The sequence below is a fragment of the Salvelinus namaycush genome, chromosome 32, assembly GCF_016432855.1.
Source record: "Salvelinus namaycush isolate Seneca chromosome 32, SaNama_1.0, whole genome shotgun sequence".
NCBI lineage: Eukaryota > Metazoa > Chordata > Actinopteri > Salmoniformes > Salmonidae > Salvelinus > Salvelinus namaycush.
This window is the reverse complement of record NC_052338.1, coordinates 35,966,049-35,986,794: the sequence shown is the minus strand read 5'-3', so window position 1 is coordinate 35,986,794 and position 20,746 is coordinate 35,966,049. Positions and strand designations below refer to the sequence as shown.

The 20,746-nt window shown below is 45.4% G+C and overlaps 1 protein-coding gene across 1 annotated transcript in view; it reads left to right on the top strand.

Annotated features, from left to right (window-relative positions):
• The window catches only part of LOC120027115 (CUB and sushi domain-containing protein 2-like), a 176,662-nt gene that overhangs the window by 135,314 nt on the left and 20,602 nt on the right, over positions 1-20,746 (top strand). Inside the window, exons 18-20 of the mRNA XM_038971953.1 lie at positions 6,428-6,631; positions 9,150-9,274; positions 11,696-11,792. Of these exons, the coding sequence (XP_038827881.1) occupies positions 6,428-6,631; positions 9,150-9,274; positions 11,696-11,792 (426 nt within the window). The remainder of the gene's footprint in view (positions 1-6,427; positions 6,632-9,149; positions 9,275-11,695; positions 11,793-20,746) is intronic.

Genomic DNA, 20,746 nt, shown 5'->3' with positions numbered 1-20,746 from the left:
TTATTGGACCGTATGTTATTGGACCGTATGTTATTGGACCGTATGTCATTGGACCGTATGTTATTGGACCGTATGTTACTGGACCGTATGTTATTGGACCGTATGTCATTGGACCGTATGTCATTGGACCGTATGTTTTTGGACCGTATGTTATTGGACCGTATGTTATTGGACCGTATGTTATTGGACCGTATGTTATTGGACCGTATGTCATTGGACCGTATGTTATTGGACCGTATGTTATTGGACCGTATGTTACTGGACCGTATGTTATTGGACCGTATGTTATTGGACCGTATGTTATTGGACCGTATGTTATTGGACCGTATGTTATTGGACCGTATGTTATTGGACCGTATGTTATTGGACCGTATGTTACTGGACCGTATGTTATTGGACCGTATGCTATTGGACCGTATGTTATTGGACCGTATGTCATTGGACCGTATGCTATTGGACCGTATGTTATTGGACCGTATGTTATTGGACCGTATGTTACTGGACCGTATGTTACTGGACCGTATGCTATTGGACCGTATGTTATTGGACCGTATGTTATTGGACCGTATGTTATTGGACCGTATGTTATTGGACCGTATGTTATTGGACCGTATGTTATTGGACCGTATGTTACTGGACCGTATGTTATTGGACCGTATGTTATTGGACCGTATGTTACTGGACCGTATGTTATTGGACCGTATGTTATTGGACCGTATGTTATTGGACCGTGTGTTATTGGACCGTATGTCATTGGACTGTGTGTTATTGGACCATAAACAGATATGGCTCATTTATCTATACGGTTCAAATAATGATGATCCACGCATCTTTGAGAATATAAACTGTATAATAAATCAGCAAGCCCACAAACAATACAAGACCCTATGATTGTGATGGGAGATTATAATACGGTGTGGAAATGAGTAGAGATCAACTTATCACACAAGTCAGAGTTACACTTCAACTAAATCATTATCACTTATTAATAAGGGAGCAGGTCAATACAACGCACACACAAAAAGTGAATCGATTGAGTGCTCTACGATAATGATGGCTGGTCGACGAATCACGCTCAGATGATTCGTTGAGGGCCCAGAGACAAAAGTACAAAGGTCTTTTACAGCTAAGATACACCCCTTTTTCTAGCTACATGACGAACAACAGATGTATAGAATGGGTCACAAGGTTAAGATCTGTATGAAAGATACCTATAATTCATAACGAACAGTATCTGCTGTGTCAACAGTTCTCATTGGGTAGAGACCAGGGTCTGGCCCTCCGACTCCAACCTGGAACCATGTCTCCCTGGTACGGTATAGAACAGAAACATTAACTCATGTTCTCTGGAATGCTCTTTAGGTTATATCACCCAAAAGACATCGTAAATCTCCTCTGTCAGTGTTATCTCCCAGAGGCCCATCCTCAGTAGAACACACACACACACACAATAGTTAACTTTTACTTGGTACTCATCCCGGATCCGGGAGCACCCTCATCAGTAAAAAAGCTGACTAGCATAGCCTAGCATAGCGCCACAAGTAAATACTAGCATCTAAATGTCATGAAATCACAAGTCCAAGACACCAGATGAAAGATACACATCTTGTGAATCCAGCCATCATTTCTGATTTTTAAAATGTTTTACAGGGAAGACACAATATGTATTTCTATTAGCTAACCACGATAGCAAAAGACCCAACTTTGTTTTCTCCACCATTTTTTTCCTGCATAGGTAGCTATCACAAATTCGACCAAATAAAGATATAAATAGTCACTAACCAAGAAACAACTTCATCAGATGACAGTCTGATAACATATTTATTGTATAGCATATGTTTTGTTCGAAAATGTACATATTTCAGGTATAAATCATAGTTTTACATTGCAGCCACCATCACAAAATCTCACCGAAGCAGCTAGAATAACTATAGAGACCAACGTGAATTACCTAAATACTCATCATAAAACATTTATGAAAAATACCAACATCTTGTGAATCCAGCCAATATTTCAGATTTTTTAAGTGTTTTTCAGCGAAAACACAATATAGCATTATATTAGCTTACTACAATAGCCAACCACACAGCAGCATTGATTCATGCACGTTAGCGATAGCGAATAAACCAGCAAAAGATATTACATTTTCACTAACCTTCTCAAAACTTCATCAGATGACAGTCCTATAACATCATATTACACAATACATATATGGTTTTTTCGAAAATGTGCATATTTAGCGGCACAAATCGTGGTTATACAATGAGAATAGTAGCCAAACTGCAAACAAAATGTCGGGAGAAATCTTGGGAGAGGCACCTAATCTAATCAGTAACTAATCATAAACTTGACTAAAAAATACAGGTTGGACAGCAAATGAAAGATACATTAGTTCTTAACAGAACCCTCTATTCTGTTGCATAAAACAACCATTTGATGCAATAAAATTATTCTAAAATAATCTCGCAATTTTCCACCATAACGGTTAAATAACTCAAATTGATCATGAAGGAAATCACACTACAAACTATCACCCTCATGGTCTTATCATGGATATATCGGAACTAGTGGATATATGGAGGCTTAATAAATATCCTGAATTCGTGAGATATACATGACGAAGGCTTAAATATCCTGACTTCGTGAGATATACATGGAGGAGGTTTAATATCCTGACTTCGTGAGATATACATGACGAAGGCTCCGTCAAGATACTCGTCTTGACTACTTTCTTAGGTCATTCTCTCTGGCACCAAAATGTTATTTTTTAATTGATAGTGGACAGAATGTCGTCGGACCATCAAATAATTGGCATATACATTACTTTTACAGAATTTCCACAAGGCAGTATACTGTAGGTAGGGGTAAAGGATCGATAATAGACAGTAACAGCAGTATACTGTAGGTAGGGGTAAAGGATAGATAATAGACAGTAACAGCAGTATACTGTAGGTAGGGGTAAAGGATAGATAATAGACAGTAGCAGCAGTATACTGTAGGTAGGGGTAAAGGATAGATAATAGACAGTAACAGCAGTATACTGTAGGTAGGGGTAAAGGATAGATAATAGACAGTAACAGCAGTATACTGTAGGTAGGGGTAAAGGATAGATAATAGACAGTAACAGTAGTATACTGTAGGTAGGGGTAAAGGATAGATAATAGACAGTAACAGCAGTATACTGTAGGTAAGGATAGATACTAGCAATGACGACCCATCCAGCTCCGCCCACCTCTCCTACTCTGCCCACCTCTCCTACTCCGCCCACCTCTCCCACTCCGCCCACCTCTCCCACTCCGCCCACCTCTCCCACTCCGCCCACCTCTCCTACTCCGCCCACCTCTCCTACTCCGCCCACCTCTCCTACTCCGCCCACCTCTCCCACTCCGCCCACCTCTCCCACTCCGCCCACCTCTCCTACTCCGCCCACCTCTCCCACTCCGCCCATCTCTCCTACTCCGCCTACCTCTCCTACTCCGCCCACCTCTCCCACTCCGCCCACCTCTCCTACTCCGCCCACCTCTCCCACTCCGCCCACCTCTCCCACTCCGCCCACCTCTCCTACTCCGCCCACCTCTCCCACTCCGCCCACCTCTCCCACTCCGCCCACCTCTCCCACTCCGCCCACCTCTCCTACTCCGCCCACCTCTCCTACTCCGCCCACCTCTCCCACTCCGCCCACCTCTCCCACTCCGCCCACCTCTCCCACTCCGCCCACCTCTCCTACTCCGCCCACCTCTCCTACTCCGCCCACCTCTCCTACTCCGCCCACCTCTCCCACTCCGCCCACCTCTCCCACTCCGCCCACCTCTCCCACTCCGCCCACCTCTCCTACTCCGCCCACCTCTCCTACTCCGCCCACCTCTCCTACTCCGCCCACCAATCTCCTGCAGGAAGTCAGCACAGCTCAACCCAGTAGACAGAGCAGGGAGGGGCCGTCACAGATGACAACTTGTTTTTCACAAAGACAGAAGAATTTATAACAAACTTTTTCAGAAATAACATAGGTACAGCAGATCCCCTTATTGTATGGGACACTTTTAAATGTGCCTTTAGAGACCATGCAATTCAATACTCATTTTTAAAATAAAAAGCAATTTAGGTCAAAAGAGTCCATATTAATTAACAAAGGAAATTGAAGGACTAACAGAACAGTTAGACAGCAATAAAAACTGTACCATAGAGGCACAGAATAAGTTGGAGGAAAAACAACAAGAAATGGAGGAACTTATTCAAGAAAGATCCAGTGTAATATATTATTGAAATAAAGCAAACTGGATGGAATATGGGGAAAAATGCACTAAATCATGTTTTGATCTTCAGCATAATGCTACCAAAAATAATTTACAGAAACGTGTTACAAATGACTCATCCATGATTCACCAAACTATATTTTGAAAGAGGAAGCAAAATATTTTAAGCATATTTGTATTTTATTTCCATCTCCTCTAACTGAAGTTAATTGTAAGGATTTTTTTCCTTCTATTAATAATGTCAAATTAACAGCCGTACAGATTCATGTGAATTACAGAGGAGGAACTTGTTGATGCAGTTAAAGCCGGGAAAACTCCAGGGCTGGATGGGATACCAGTTGAGGTATATCAAACTCCAGGGCTGGATGGGATACCAGTTGAGGTATATCAAACTCCAGGGCTGGATGGGATACCAGTTGAGGTATATCAAACTCCAGGGCTGGATGGGATACCAGTTGAGGTATATCAAACTCCAGGGCTGGATGGGATACCAGTTGAGGTATATCAAACTCCAGGGCTGGATGGGATACCAGTTGAGGTATATCAAACTCCAGGGCTGGATGGGATACCAGTTGAGGTATATCTAACTCCAGGGCTGGACGGGATACCAGTTGAGGTATATCAAACTCCAGGGCTGGATGGGATACCAGTTGAGGTATATCAAACTCCAGGGCTGGATGGGATACCACTTGAGGTATATCAAACTCCAGGGCTGGATGGGATACCAGTTGAGGTATATCAAACTCCAGGGCTGGATGGGATACCAGTTGAGGTATATCAAACTCCAGGGCTGGATGGGATACCAGTTGAGGTATATCAAACTCCAGGGCTGGATGGGATACCAGTTGAGGTATATCAAACTCCAGGGCTGGATGGGATACCAGTTGAGGTATATCAAATTCCAGGGCTGGATGGGATACCAGCTGAGGTATATCAAACTCCAGGGCTGAATGGGATACCAGTTGAGGTATATCAAACTCCAGGGCTGGATGGGATACCAGTTGAGGTATATCAAACTCCAGGGCTGGATGGGATACCAGTTGAGGTATATCAAACTCCAGGGTTGGATGGGATACCAGTTGAGGTATATCAAACTCCAGGGCTGGATGGGATACCAGTTGAGGTATATCAAACTCCAGGGCTGGATGGGATACCAGTTGAGGTATATCAAACTCCAGGGCTGGATGGGATACCAGTTGAGGTATATCAAAACGTTGTCCTTGTACTCAGAGGTCCGTTATTAGCATGTTGTAACCACTCCTTTTAAAATGGTAGATTATCAGACACTCAACAAGAAAGGTCTGATTTCATTATTACTGAAACAGGACCCAGGTGGTAAATATAAAGATCCAGTCCATTTAAAACATTGGAGTCACCTTACAGTTCAGTGATGTGATGCAAAAATTATAGCAAAATGCTTGGCGCATAGAATTAAAAAAGATGTTGTCAGATATTATTAATCCTAATCAGACAGGTTTTTTACATGGACGATACATTGGAGACAATATAAGACAAGTACTGGAAACAATAGAACACTATGAAACATCTGGGACACCAGGCCTGGTTTTCATAGCTGATTTTGAAAAGGCTTTTGATAAAGTACGACTAGAATTCATACATAAATGCCTGGACTTTTTAATTTTGGAGAATCTCTTATACAATGGATTACAGTCATGTATAGTAACCATAGGTGTAAAATAGTAAATAATGTCTACTTCTCAGAAAGTATTAAACTGTCTAGAGGAGTAAAACAAGGCTGTCCACTATCGGCATCACTACAGACCTCGGTTCAAATTAAGGCTGTATAACATCCGGCTGTGATTGGGAGTCCCGTAGGGCGGCGCACATTTGGCCCAGCGTCGTCCGGGTTTGGCCGGGGGTAGGCCGTCATTGTAAATAAGAATTTGTTCTTAACTGACTTTCCACGTTAAATAAAGGTTACATATGGGGGATTGGAAATGATACAGACAATTACATTGATAGAAAGCCACAATCTACAGTATCTGCAGTATTAAAGCTGATCTACTATAAAATAACATTTAAAAACTATTTTTTTCTCCAACAATAAGGTTTAATTAGGGGACCGGAGTTTCCCTTGTCAGGAGAAACACAGGGTCCTAGATAATCACTAAGCTACAGTGCCCAGACAACACTCTTCTTCTCTTCCTCGACAGCGGTGCCGAGGACCAGTGCCACCCAGTGCACTTCAGTCCCAGAGCCCAGGAACGGGCGGAGGATGGGGAACAGCTTTGCTGTGGGAGCCGTGATCCGCTTTGAGTGTTCCCCTGGATACGTATTAGAGGGATCCGCCGCCATAGAGTGTCTGACTGTCCCCAACGCCCTGGCTAACTGGAACTCCTCCGTACCCAGCTGTATAGGTAGGACACAGAGATACACCTGTATAGGTAGGACACAGAGACACACCTGTATAGGTAGGACACTGAGACACACCTGTATAGGTAGGACACAGAGACACACCTGCATAGGTAGGACCGAGAGACACACCTGTATAGGTAGGACACAGCGACACACCTGTATAGGTAGGACACAGAGTCACACCTGTATAGGTAGGACACAGAGACACACCTGTATAGGTAGGACACAGAGGCACACCTGTATAGGTAGGACACAGAGACACACCTGTATAGGTAGGACACAGAGACACACCTGTATAGGTAGGACACAGAGGCACACCTGTATAGGTAGGACACAGAGACACACCTGTATAGGTAGGACACAGAGACACACCTGTATAGGTAGGACACAGAGACACACCTGTATAGGTAGGACACAGCGACACACCTGTATAGGTAGGACACAGAGTCACACCTGTATAGGTAGGACACAGAGTCACACCTGTATAGGTAGGACACAGAGACACACCTGTATAGGTAGGACACAGAGTCACACCTGTATAGGTAGGACACAGAGACACACCTGTATAGGTAGGACACAGAGACACACCTGTATAGGTAGGACACAGAGACACACCTGTATAGGTAGGACCGAGAGACACACCTGTATAGGTAGGACACAGAGACACACCTGTATAGGTAGGACACAGAGACACAACTGTATAGGTAGGACACAGAGGCACACCTGTATAGGTAGGACACAGAGACACACCTGCATAGGTAGGACACAGAGACACACCTGCATAGGTAGGACCGAGAGACACACCTGTATAGGTAGGACACAGAGGCACACCTGTATAGGTAGGACACAGAGACACACCTGTATAGGTAGGACACAGAGACACACCTGCATAGGTAGGACCGAGAGACACACCTGTATAGGTAGGACACAGAGGCACACCTGTATAGGTAGGACACAGAGGCACACCTGTATAGGTAGGACACAGAGGCACAACTGTATAGGTAGGACACAGAGACACACCTGTATAGGTAGGACACAGAGACACACCTGTATAGGTAGGACACAGAGACACACCTGTTTAGGTAGGACACAGAGACACACCTGTATAGGTAGGACACAGAGACACACCTGTCTCCTCTGATAAGGAGGGACTCTAACTAACTAGCCCCTCCCAGACTGATGTAGGCTGCCAGCATTCCCATCGCCCCTAGCAACCAGTCCAAACGCAGCCATGCGATCACACAGGTAGCAGTACTGCTGTGGGTCATACACACACACACACACACACACACACACACACACACACACACACACACACACACACACACACACCCACACACACACACACACACACACACACACACACACACACACACACACACACACACCCACACACACACACACACACACACACACACACACACACACACACACACACACACACACACCCACACCCACACCCACACCCACACCCACACACACACACACACACACACACACACCCACACCCACACCCACACCCACACACACACACACACACACACACACACACACAAGCAAACGCTAGCCACAAGCACACGCTAGTCACGCACACATACACACACACACGCACACACACACACACACACACACACACACAAGCACACACAAGCACACACAAGCACACGCTAGCCACACACACACACGCACACGCGCACACACTCCTTGAAACCCACTGATGAGGCAGATGTTCACCTGTACGCTCCAGTGCAGCCACCAGATGAAGATCAGGCAGCAAGCAGGGAACACTGTGTTAGCACATTGGAAACACAGATGGATAATGTCTTCCACTGTGTTAACATTGGAAACATAGATGGAGAATGTCTTCCACTGTGTTAACACATTGGAAACACAGATACAGAATGTCTTCCACCGTGTTAACACATTGGAAACACAGATGTATAATGTCTTCCACTGTGTTAACACATTGGAAACACAGATGGATAATGTCTTCCACCGTGTTAGCGCATTGGAAACACAGATGGAGAATGTCTTCCACTGTGTTAACACATTGGAAACACAGATACAGAATGTCTTCCACTGTGTTAACGCATTGGAAACACAGATACAGAATGTCTTCCACTGTGTTAACGCATTGGAAACACAGATGGATAATGTCTTCCACCGTGTTAGCGCATTGGAAACACAGATGGAGAATGTCTTCCACTGTGTTAACGCATTGGAAACACAGATGGATAATGTCTTCCACCGTGTTAGCGCATTGGAAACACAGATGGATAATGTCTTCCACTGTGTTAACGCATTGGAAACACAGATACAGAATGTCTTCCACTGTGTTAACGCATTGGAAACACAGATGGATAATGTCTTCCACTGTGTTAACACATTGGAAACACAGATGGATAATGTCTTCCACCGTTGGAAGAGTAACCGTCTTTGCCACCCCTCCCTCCCTCCCTCCCTCCCTCCCTCCCTCCCTCCCTCCCTCCCTCCCTCCCTCCCTCCCTCCCTCCTGTCCAGTTCCATGTGGAGGTAATCTGACCCAGCGGACCGGTACCATCTTGTCTCCTGGCTTTCCTGAGCCCTATCTCAACAGCCTCAACTGTGTCTGGAAGATCACGGTCCCAGAAGGATCAGGAATACAGGTATAAACCTCTGAGGATCTTACCGCTATATTTTGCACCCTCCTTTCCAGAAGCTTTTCATTGAGTCTGTCTTGAACGGCCTTTAAACCGTTCCTGAACAGCTTCTACCCGCCATAAGCCATAAGACTACTACATATTCAGTTAAAAAGTTCACCCAAGAGCTACCCAGACTATTTACATTGACCCTTAATCCACTAACTGCACTGACTCATCACATATCATCACATACGCTGCTGTTACTGTCTATTATCTAACCTTTACCCCTACCTACAGTATACTGCTGTTACTGTCTATTATCTATCCTTTACCCCTACCTACAGTATACTGCTGTTACTGTCTATTATCTATCCTTTACCCCTACCTACAGTATACTGCTGTTACTGTCTATTATCTATCCTTTACCCCTACCTACAGTATACTGCTGTTACTGTCTATTATCTATCCTTTACCCCTACCTACAGTATACTGCTGTTACTGTCTATTATCTATCCTTTACCCCTACCTACAGTATACTGCTGTTACTGTCTATTATCTATCCTTTACCCCTACTTACAGTATACTGCTGTTACTGTCTATTATCTATCCTTTACCCCTACCTACAGTATACTGCTGTTACTGTCTATTATCTATCCTATACCCCTACCTACAGTATACTGCTGTTACTGTCTATTATCTATCCTTTACCCCTACCTATAGTATACTGCTGTTACTGTCTATTATCTATCCTTTACCCCTACCTACAGTATACTGCTGTTACTGTCTATTATCTATCCTGTTGGCTAGTCACTTTACCCCTACCTACAGTATACTGCTGTTACTGTCTATTATCTATCCTTTACCCCTACCTACAGTATACTGCTGTTACTGTCTATTATCTATCCTTTACCCCTACCTACAGTATACTGCTGTTACTGTCTATTATCTATCCTTTACCCCTACCTACAGTATACTGCTGTTACTGTCTATTATCTATCCTTTACCCCTACCTACAGTATACTGCTGTTACTGTCTTATCTATCCTGTTGTCTAGTCACTTTACCCCTACCTACAGTATACTGCTGTTACTGTCTATTATCTATCCCTTACCCCTACCTACAGTATACTGCTGTTACTGTCTATTATCTATCCTTTACCCCTACCTACAGTATACTGCTGTTACTGTCTATTATCTATCCTTTACCCCTACCTACAGTATACTGCTGCTACTGTCTATTATCTATCCTTTACCCCTACATACAGTATACTGCTGTTACTGTCTATTATATATCCTGTTGCCTAGTCACTTTATTCCTAGCTGCTGTTACTGTTTATTATCTAGACCTGAACTTCCACTGTAGAGAGAGAGAGAGAGATAGGGGGGTGGGGGGACCTGAACTCATTGAAGGGGCTGGGTTGACTCATTGAAGGGGCTAGGTTGACTCATTGAAGGGGTTAGGTTGACTCATTGAAGGGGCTAGGTTGACTCATTGAAGGGGCTAGGTTGACTCATTGAAGGGGCTAGGTTGACTCATTGAAGGGGCTGGGTTGACTCATTGAAGGGGCTAGGTTGACTCATTGAAGGGGCTAGGTTGACTCATTGAAGGGGCTAGGTTGACTCATTAAAGGGGCTAGGTTGACTTATTGAAGGGGCTAGGTTGACTCATTGAAGGGGCTAGGTTGACTCATTGAAGGCGCTAGGTTGACTCATTGAAGGGGCTAGGTTGACTCATTGAAGGGGCTAGGTTGACTTATTGAAGGGGCTAGGTTGACTCATTGAAGGGGCTAGGTTGACTCATTGAAAGGGCTAGGTTGACTCATTGAAGGGGCTAGGTTGACTCATTGAAGGGGCTAGGTTGACTCATTGAAGGGGCTAGGTTGACTCATTGAAGGGGCTAGGTTGACTCATTGAAGGGGCTAGGTTGACTCATTGAAGGGGCTAGGTTGACTCATTGAAGGGGCTAGGTTGACTCATTGAAGGGGCTGGGTTGACCCATTGAAGGGGCTAGGTTGACTCATTGAAGGGGCTAGGTTGACCTATTGAAGGGGCTAGGTTGACTCATTGAAGGGGCTAGGTTGAGTCATTGAAGGGGCTAGGTTGAGTCATTGAAGGGGCTAGGTTGACTCATTGAAGGGGCTAGGTTGACTCATTGAAGGGGCTAGGTTGAAACTGGTCTCCTCTTCTCTCTTCTCTTCTTCTTTTCTCTCTTCACCTCTCTCTCCTTTCCTGTCTCTCCTCCTCTCTCACCTCCCTTCATCCCTCCCTCCCTCCCTTTCTCCCTCCCTTTCTCCCTCCCTCCCTTTCTCCCTCCCTCCCCCTCCTCTCCTCTCCTCTCCTCTTCTCTTCTCTCATTCCCTCTTTTTCCCTCTCCTGTCCTGTCCTCTCCTCTTCTCCTCTCTTCACCTCTCCTCTCCTCAAATCCCCTCTTTCTCTTCCCTCCTCAGATCCAGGTGATCAGTTTTGTGACTGAACAGAACTGGGATTCTCTAGAGGTGTTTGATGGAGGAGACAACAGTGACACCATGCTGGGCAGCTTCTCAGGTGATTCACTCTCTCCTTCTCTCTCTCTATCTCCCTGTTTCTCTCTCTCCTTCTCTCTCTTTCTCAATTTTTCTGTGTGTTTGTGCATGCATGGTGAAGGGTTGCACCTTGTTTTTAATAGGTGAGGTGGGGGTTGGTGAAATCAAAGGCTCTATCCTCAAATGCTACCACCACAGGCTGTCATTTACCAGTGACTAACCCACTGTGACCTGTTACTATGGAGAGCAGAGGGAAGCAGGAAGTGTGACTTGATCGGCATTACAGACCGTTGCCGCATCAGTGCTCACTGAAGCTAAAAGAAAGGAGAGGCAGGTGTATTCGAATAATGAATTTGTTGCAAAAGGTTTCTTTATTTTAGAGATCAAGTGACGCTTTTTCTTCTCTGGTGTTTTATCCTCTTCATATAACTACACAATAGAGCTTTTCTTTTTGTTTCCAATTGGAATCAAGTCGGGTTTAAATGTTCTCACACGCCCTGAAAAAACACAGAGCAAAAACAAATGAATACTTCACTGTGGTATTTGTGGTTTTTATTTGTATTTATTATGGATCCCCGTTAGTTCCTGCCAAGGCAGCAGCTACTCTTCCTGGGGTTTATTATGGATCCCCATTAGTTCCTGCCAAGGCAGCAGTTACTCTTCCTGGGGTTTATTATGGATCCCCATTAGTTCCTGCCAAGGCAGCAGCTACTCTTCCTGGGGATTATGATGGATCCCCCTTAGTTCCTGCCAAGACAGCAGCTACTCTTCCTGGGGTTTATTATGGATCCCCATTAGTTCCTGCCAAGGCAGCAGCTACTCTTCCTGGGGTTTATTATGGATCCCCATTAGTTCCTGCCAAGGCAGCAGCTACTCTTCCTGGGGTTTATTATGGATCCCCATTAGTTCCTGCCAAAGCAGCAGCTACTCTTCCTGGGGTTTATTATGGATCCCCATTAGTTCCTGCCAAGGCAGCAGCTACTCTTCCAGGGGTTTATTATGGATCCCCAATAGTTCCTGCCAAGGCAGCAGCTACTCTTCCAGGGGTTTATTATGGATCCCCAATAGTTCCTGCCAAGGCAGCAGCTACTCTTCCAGGGGTTTATTATGGATCCCCATTAGTTCCTGCCAAGGCAGCAGCTACTCTTCCAGGGGTTTATTATGGATCCCCGTTAGTTCCTGCCAAGGCAGCAGCTACTCTTCCTGGGGTTTATTATGGATCCCCGTTAGTTCCTGCCAAGGCAGCAGCTACTCTTCCTGGGGTTTATTATGGATCCCCATTAGTTCCTGCCAAGGCAGCAGCTACTCTTCCAGGGGTTTATTATGGATCCCCATTAGTTCCTGCCAAGGCAGCAGCTTCTCTTCCTGGGGTTTATTATGGATCCCCATTAGTTCCTGCCAAGGCAGCAGCTACTCTTCCTGGGGTTTATTATGGATCCCCATTAGTTCCTGCCAAGGCAGCAGCTACTCTTCCAGGGGTTTATTATGGATCCCCAATAGTTCCTGCCAAGGCAGCAGCTACTCTTCCAGGGGTTTATTATGGATCCCCATTAGTTCCTGCCAAGGCAGCAGCTACTCTTCCAGGGGTTTATTATGGATCCCCGTTAGTTCCTGCCAAGGCAGCAGCTACTCTTCCTGGGGTTTATTATGGATCCCCGTTAGTTCCTGCCAAGGCAGCAGCTACTCTTCCTGGGGTTTATTATGGATCCCCATTAGTTCCTGCCAAGGCAGCAGCTACTCTTCCTGGGGTTTATTATGGATCCCCATTAGTTCCTGCCAAGGCAGCAGCTTCTCTTCCTGGGGTTTATTATGGATCCCCATTAGTTCCTGCCAAGGCAGCAGCTACTCTTCCTGGGGTTTATTATGGATCCCCATTAGTTCCTGCCAAGGCAGCAGCTACTCTTCCAGGGGTTTATTATGGATCCCCATTAGTTCCTGCCAAGGCAGCAGCTACTCTTCCAGGGGTTTATTATGGATCCCCATTAGTTCCTGCCAAGGCAGCAGCTACTCTTCCTGGGATTTATTATGGATCCCCATTAGTTCCTGCCAAGGCAGCAGCTACTCTTCCATGGGTTTATTATGGATCCCCATTTGTTCCTGCCAAGGCAGCAGCTACTCTTCCAGGGGTTTATTATGGATCCCCATTAGTTCCTGCCAAGGCAGCAGCTACTCTTCCTGGGGTTTATTATGGATCCCCATTAGTTCCTGCCAAGGCAGCAGCTTCTCTTCCTGGGGTTTATTATGGATCCCCAATAGTTCCTTCAAGACAACAGCTACTCTTCCTGGGGTTTATTATGGATCCCCATTAGTTCCTGCCAAGACAGCGGCTACTCTTCCAGGGGTTTATTATGGATCCCCAATAGTTCCTGCCAAGGCAGCAGCTACTCTTCCAGGGGTTTATTATGGATCCCCATTAGTTCCTGCCAAGGCAGCAGCTACTCTTCCAGGGGTTTATTATGGATCCCCGTTAGTTCCTGCCAAGGCAGCAGCTACTCTTCCTGGGGTTTATTATGGATCCCCGTTAGTTCCTGCCAAGGCAGCAGCTACTCTTCCTGGGGTTTATTATGGATCCCCATTAGTTCCTGCCAAGGCAGCAGCTACTCTTCCTGGGGTTTATTATGGATCCCCATTAGTTCCTGCCAAGGCAGCAGCTTCTCTTCCTGGGGTTTATTATGGATCCCCATTAGTTCCTGCCAAGGCAGCAGCTACTCTTCCTGGGGTTTATTATGGATCCCCATTAGTTCCTGCCAAGGCAGCAGCTACTCTTCCAGGGGTTTATTATGGATCCCCATTAGTTCCTGCCAAGGCAGCAGCTACTCTTCCAGGGGTTTATTATGGATCCCCATTAGTTCCTGCCAAGGCAGCAGCTACTCTTCCTGGGATTTATTATGGATCCCCATTAGTTCCTGCCAAGGCAGCAGCTACTCTTCCAGGGGTTTATTATGGATCCCCATTTGTTCCTGCCAAGGCAGCAGCTACTCTTCCAGGGGTTTATTATGAATCCCCATTAGTTCCTGCCAAGGCAGCAGCTACTCTTCCTGGGGTTTATTATGGATCCCCATTAGTTCCTGCCAAGGCAGCAGCTTCTCTTCCTGGGGTTTATTATGGATCCCCAATAGTTCCTTCAAGACAACAGCTACTCTTCCTGGGGTTTATTATGGATCCCCATTAGTTCCTGCCAAGACAGCGGCTACTCTCTCTCTCTCTCTCTCTCTCGCTCTCTCTCTCTCTCTCTCCATATCTCCCATCTCTCTCTCTCCATATCTCCCATCTCTCTCTCTCTCTCCCCCTCTCCCCCTCTCCCCCAATTAACATTGGATTTTATCTGCTCTGTTATATCTCTCCTACTTGAAACAAGAGTCAAAGTTCCAACAGCGCCTATCAGTTCTTACAAGCTATAACATGACCTACTATAGCCGTCCTATTACTATAAGCACGTGTCTTTGACTATGCCAGATTAATTGATATGACATGCTATTCTATAAAATAATTTCTCCGTAATTAATATTACCTGATTGAACTAATCATGTAAACATAATTAACTAGAGAGGGACACCACGAAATAATATTTATAGAGCTGTTATCTTTCGAATAAACTCTTAAAGATTTAGTAATATTTTACATCCATAGCAGTCACATTAATCGTCATTTTATTCAGTCTCATCTGAAATTTGTAAATCCTTGATTATCTGCAAGAATCCTGGCTAACAAGTTGAATCAGCAATACAAAATTGGGTTTAATTATTTATTTACTAAATACCTAACTAATCACACAGAAACACACATACACAATTAAATCACAACTTGATTACAAAGTGCCGTCATAAAGAAAACGTCCCTAGCGGGCGGAATAGACATGACAGCTTGTTACACAAAGGAAAGGGGGGGGGCTGGGTTTTAGTGAAAGAGCGGGAGACTGGAACATAGGCGAAGCTGTGTTATCGTAAATACAGTATCTTATGCATTCTAAATTACCGCCCATTTGAAAAGGAAAATGCAATAAATATTTACTCTGAGCGGCGCTTCAGTAGGTTGGTGGTAGATGGACCGTGTCGCCAACCCGAGTCCTCTGTCCTTTGAAGAATGTCTCTGGTAGTCACTGGAGACGTTGGAGTAACGTTGTGTGTAGTAGACGGGATACTCGGACTGTCCTTCCTAACCTGCGTTTGTAGCAACTGTTGCTAACTCAACGGCTAGGAGATATCACTTCTGTAGTGAATACGAGTTCAAAGTTCATACCATTCACAATCAAAGTCCATGCTGCTGTTGGCTTAGTTCTGTAGTTATTATCTGAACCATTCTGACACCGGATCGTCATCCTGGTGTGCCCGGAACAGGAAGTTATATTCTTGTCAATGGCGTTTATAGTGGAGGGAGAGGGGTGTGTCTGAAAAGTCTATTACCCATGTCTCTTCACAGGGGCGGGCCCCTAGTTGAGCAGAAGCCCAAACTTATGAAAACACATCTCTCATTTGGAAGCTAAAATTAAATTTCATCTCTTCACAAATAATTTCATATTCAAACATTTGAATTAAACAACAATTCCATGTGAATCCGATACCTCTGACGTTTAGACTTTCCACAGTAGAGTTTATGTCATTCTATCATTGATGAGAATGTGTCAGAGGGCAACCGAACTGACATAATATACCTTAAGTACCACCGCATATGTTCAGTTGGTCGGATTACCAGAATATAGTTCATTTCCCCCAACTTCTGATGTTACCCAGAATATCTATGTTAACCCATGGGTTTCCTTATGTCACATCAGTTATAGTAGGGAGAGAGATAAAGGGGGAAAGAGGTATTTATGACAGTCATAAACCTACCCCCAACCCAACGTCATGACAGTCGGGTTCAATCTTGCGATTAACCTGCATGTTGCAAACCAACATACAAATGACCGTGGGTTGTCCTGGTTGTGGACCATCGTTGTGGTCCCCATCTGGTGGTCGACCCGGGTAGGGATTCTGCGAATGAAGAAGTCTGCTCCATGGCTTAACAGCAGATGTCCAGTTGGTGATCGCTGTTGCAGTCCCCCCTCTGGTGTGGTCGACCCGGGTAGGGTGTCTGCAAATGAAGAAGTCTGCTCCATGGCTTAACAGCAGATGTCCAGTTGGTGATCGCTGTTGCAGTCCCCCCTCTGGTGTGGTCGACCCGGGTAGGGTGTCTGCAAATGAAGAAGTCTCCTTCATGGCTGGACAGCAGATGTCCAGTTGGTGATCGCTGTTGCAGTCCCCCCTCTGGTGTGGTCGACCCGGGTAGGGTGTCTGCAAATGAAGAAGTCTGCTCCATGGCTGGGCAGCGGAGGTCCGGATTGGGATCGCCGTTCCGGACCCGTCGTCTGGTCGTCCAGACTGGAAGATCTGGGCAGTAACTTAGGCAGATGTTAACAACGCACACACACTCATGAAATATATCATTACATTTCCTCCCAAATGAGCGTGTGACATGTGGCACTAACTGATGGTTGTATGGGGAAGTTGTTTATGGCTCTATCACTTTCTACATGCCGAAGAAAATGAACCAAAATGAATGAAAGCATAAACAAAACAAAATATAGTTATGCCACCTTAACCATCTAATTGGACTGTATTCTATCTACGTCCATGGTCTTGGCAAAATGACCCTATCATGGCATTGTCTAATGTCATATCTAGGGCTCTTCTAATTGGCGGGGTGTTGGTTAGGGTACTATCCTAAGTTGTGATACTATATGATACGTCTACAGCTGTAAGGCACTAGTTTTGGGCAGTCTACAGGGATGACCTATGGACTTCTGAGAAGAAAACTGGTGAGTGCTGTAGCTGTAGAGTTAAAGGCCTCAAAATAAGTGTTCAACTTTACTAAGGCTGGTATTTTGCTCGGACCCTTAAGTGATCCTAGCATAAATCCTAATTGGATGTTCCGTTGTACATGTGCATTTATGCGTACGCAAGCACACATGTCAAGGGAAGGAAACCAAGTATCCTGGCAGATTACAACTTGTTCAGAATGAGTCTGACGTAGTCAGGTAATTTTCAGGTCAATGCCTGGAGGTCAGTCAGAATTGGTGTCGAGGGAGTCTGTAGTGGTTTTACTACCAGTCACTGTCTTCCACTATTGTAGTGGAGGTAGGTATGAAGAAGTATACTTCATAGCTATGTTATCCACGGAGGAGCTAACCTCATGACGGAAGTATTAGACCAGTCGTACGTGGTGTGATCGTGGTTCCTGCCTTCTAATAACTTTTCTCCTGAACGGAGGGTTCTATTTATTAGTGGCGTGTGTAACCATTGGAAGAGTGCAATGGAGATTCCCTTCCCCGCGCTGCACTCTGAGTGACTCCTATGTTGTTATTATCAATAGCAATTTAACTTGTGAGGTTACTAATCCTCTTACTGAGTGTTGCTGGGCTGACTGTGGTATTGGTACTGGTACTCAAGGGGTCCAGTTGTCCTACCGATTTATCCTGAAATGTTATCCTACAGGAATACATGATTAGAGCATTTTACTAGTTGTCTTGTAGTGACTACTACACATGGCAAGGAATGATTATTGTTGCCATTTGTTTTGGAGGTGGACAAGTCCATTGGACTTCCTTTACGACCAGTGTGGTACACCTCAGTAATATCTTCGATGTGTTCTAAGATAATCCCCGTCTAGGGGCCTGTCTGCTCCTCACTGTTCTCAAAGGGTAGTTTACAACTAGATTTGATTTATGCTCTGGCGGCCTCGTACGGTGTTGTCCGTAGTCTCGACCCCCCCACCGGCCTCGATAAGGCTCATCATGGGTCTGGGCTACTATTCCCCCCCTTTGTGTCTCGGGACCCCCCCACCAGCATGTGGTGTTGGTATCCGAGGCGCAAACGAAAGGTTCGGACCCTATGTACGAGTTGTCAGTGGCCGCGTTATTATGAGAATGGCTGCAACCTTTCAACCAAATCTCCTGGTGTTTGTGCTTCAACACCCTTAGTGGCTGTCGAGGTCTGTCAGTCACTACCGCTTGTGGCAACCGCTTCAGTACCTGCGAACTGAGACGAGGATATCGGTCTGTGATATCGCAAAGTGTTTCACCAGTGGGAGTCATCGGGTCAGTTGCTGGACTGACGCCATTAGTGTCATTGTAAGGGTTGACAGTCCCCCACAAAGCAGAAGGTGTATCATCGGAAGCAGAGTATACTCTGCGCATCGATGTTTTTCTTGCTGAGACAGCCGCAGTGCTTGCGGAAATGTCCGAAGGGCAAGAGGAGTTCATCTCAACTACCGTATTGCACGACTGCACGGAGGAGGGAAGTTGCTTATTAACAGAGACAGCTGGCTCGAAATCATGAAAAGAAGTGTCAATCAGATTGGCTGATGGAATGTGTTGAGATATCGTAATATCTCCTTGGATCGGATTCTGCCCCAAGAGGGTTTTAAACGTCTTTTTCCCAAGGGGTGCTTTTGACAGATATCCCTCGTGACTGACTGTGTTGCAGCTAGCGTTAGGGGAAGACAGTGTGGTCAGTGGAGAAGGCACTGTGGCCTGTGACCATACCTGGTTGGTTTTCCAATCCATCAATGGGAGTAACCGATCCATCAAGTCTGCTCCAAGTAGCAGGGGTACAGTTTCGAGGCTAGTAACATACACAGGGTGGACGAGCGATAAGTCCTTGAAGTGTAGTTTCAGCATGACTCTCAATGTGAGAGGCGAGGTAGTCTGAGTGACCCCTCGAAGTGTAGTATCGCATCGTTCCACTTTTAACCAACGTTTAGTTGGCTTCAAAGCCCTTTTTAGATCATCAAACAATGTTTGAGAGATGAGTGATATTGTCGCACCCGAATCAATTAGCGCATGACAAGTTAAGCAGTCCTCCAGGACTGTTTCCAGGTATGGTCGTTTCGATTCGTGTTTAGTGAACATATTCCCCACAAAGTGGAGTGGTCTTTCGCAACAACGTGATGTGTCAATTCTGTTCAAGGTGGAAGCAGATTGACTTTTACGATTTTGAGTGGGCTTGGCTTTAACGAAGCGTTTGACCTTTTTCTTCGCAACCTTTGTATCAGAGTCTATAGACAAAGCCCGGGGGCTTGTTTCTTGATCAAGCGGGCCCTGGATAGGGTCTTGAATGAGAGCGGGAGAAATTTGAACTTTAACGTCCTTGCTATGGGTGTTAATTCCTGCGGACCTGGTGTCCGGTAATTTCCTGTCTAGTCCTTGTGACTTATCTTTTACCCTTTTCTCAAATGTTTCTCGCTTTAGTTCTTCACGTAGTGGAACTTCTGGAGAACATTGGTCTACGTTTTGATCATCCTTCAACCCTTTGTTACCCTTGTGCTCTGACACTTTGTGTGGGTTGGGTGCAGGAACGTAGTGAACAGGTCGATTGTAGCGGTAGTCGTTTTGATGGCGACGTACTTTACAGTTATTTCGACCGCGGAGGTTATTGGAATCATGGTTTCGTGGTAGAAACTGTTGTTGTGCGTCATCTCTTAACGCTCCAATACCTGATAATGCACCCTCTGACTGGAGTGAGTGCTCCTGGTCAAACTTCAAAACCGAGTGGTCAGGGCTCTTGGCGTTGCGAGCTTTTGATGCCTCAAAAGCTGTGCTTGCAAGCTCTCTGAGTTGTAAGATAGGCAAGCCAATGTGGGCTGCAGTGCCCAAGTAGGTAATGAAGGTGGGATACATGTTCGACAGGAACATTTGTTTAAATGGTAACAGGTCTTCCATGCCTGTTTCAGTGAGTAGGCCAAAGTAAGCTGAACGAAGCCTATGATAGTAAGCTTGTGGGTGTTCATTCCGAGCTTGTTTGACCGTGTTAGCCAGTGAGCTATCGTGTTTGCGAGTTGCAGAACCACTGAATTCTAATTTCAAAGCTGTGGCAAGTTTAGCGTAGTCATTTAGCACGTGTTGCTGTTGTAGGCGAATGAACCTTGTCACGTGTCTATTCGACGTTCGCTTCAACAGGTAAACCCTGTCAGAACCCGTAGCGTTCGGGTAGCCATCCAACG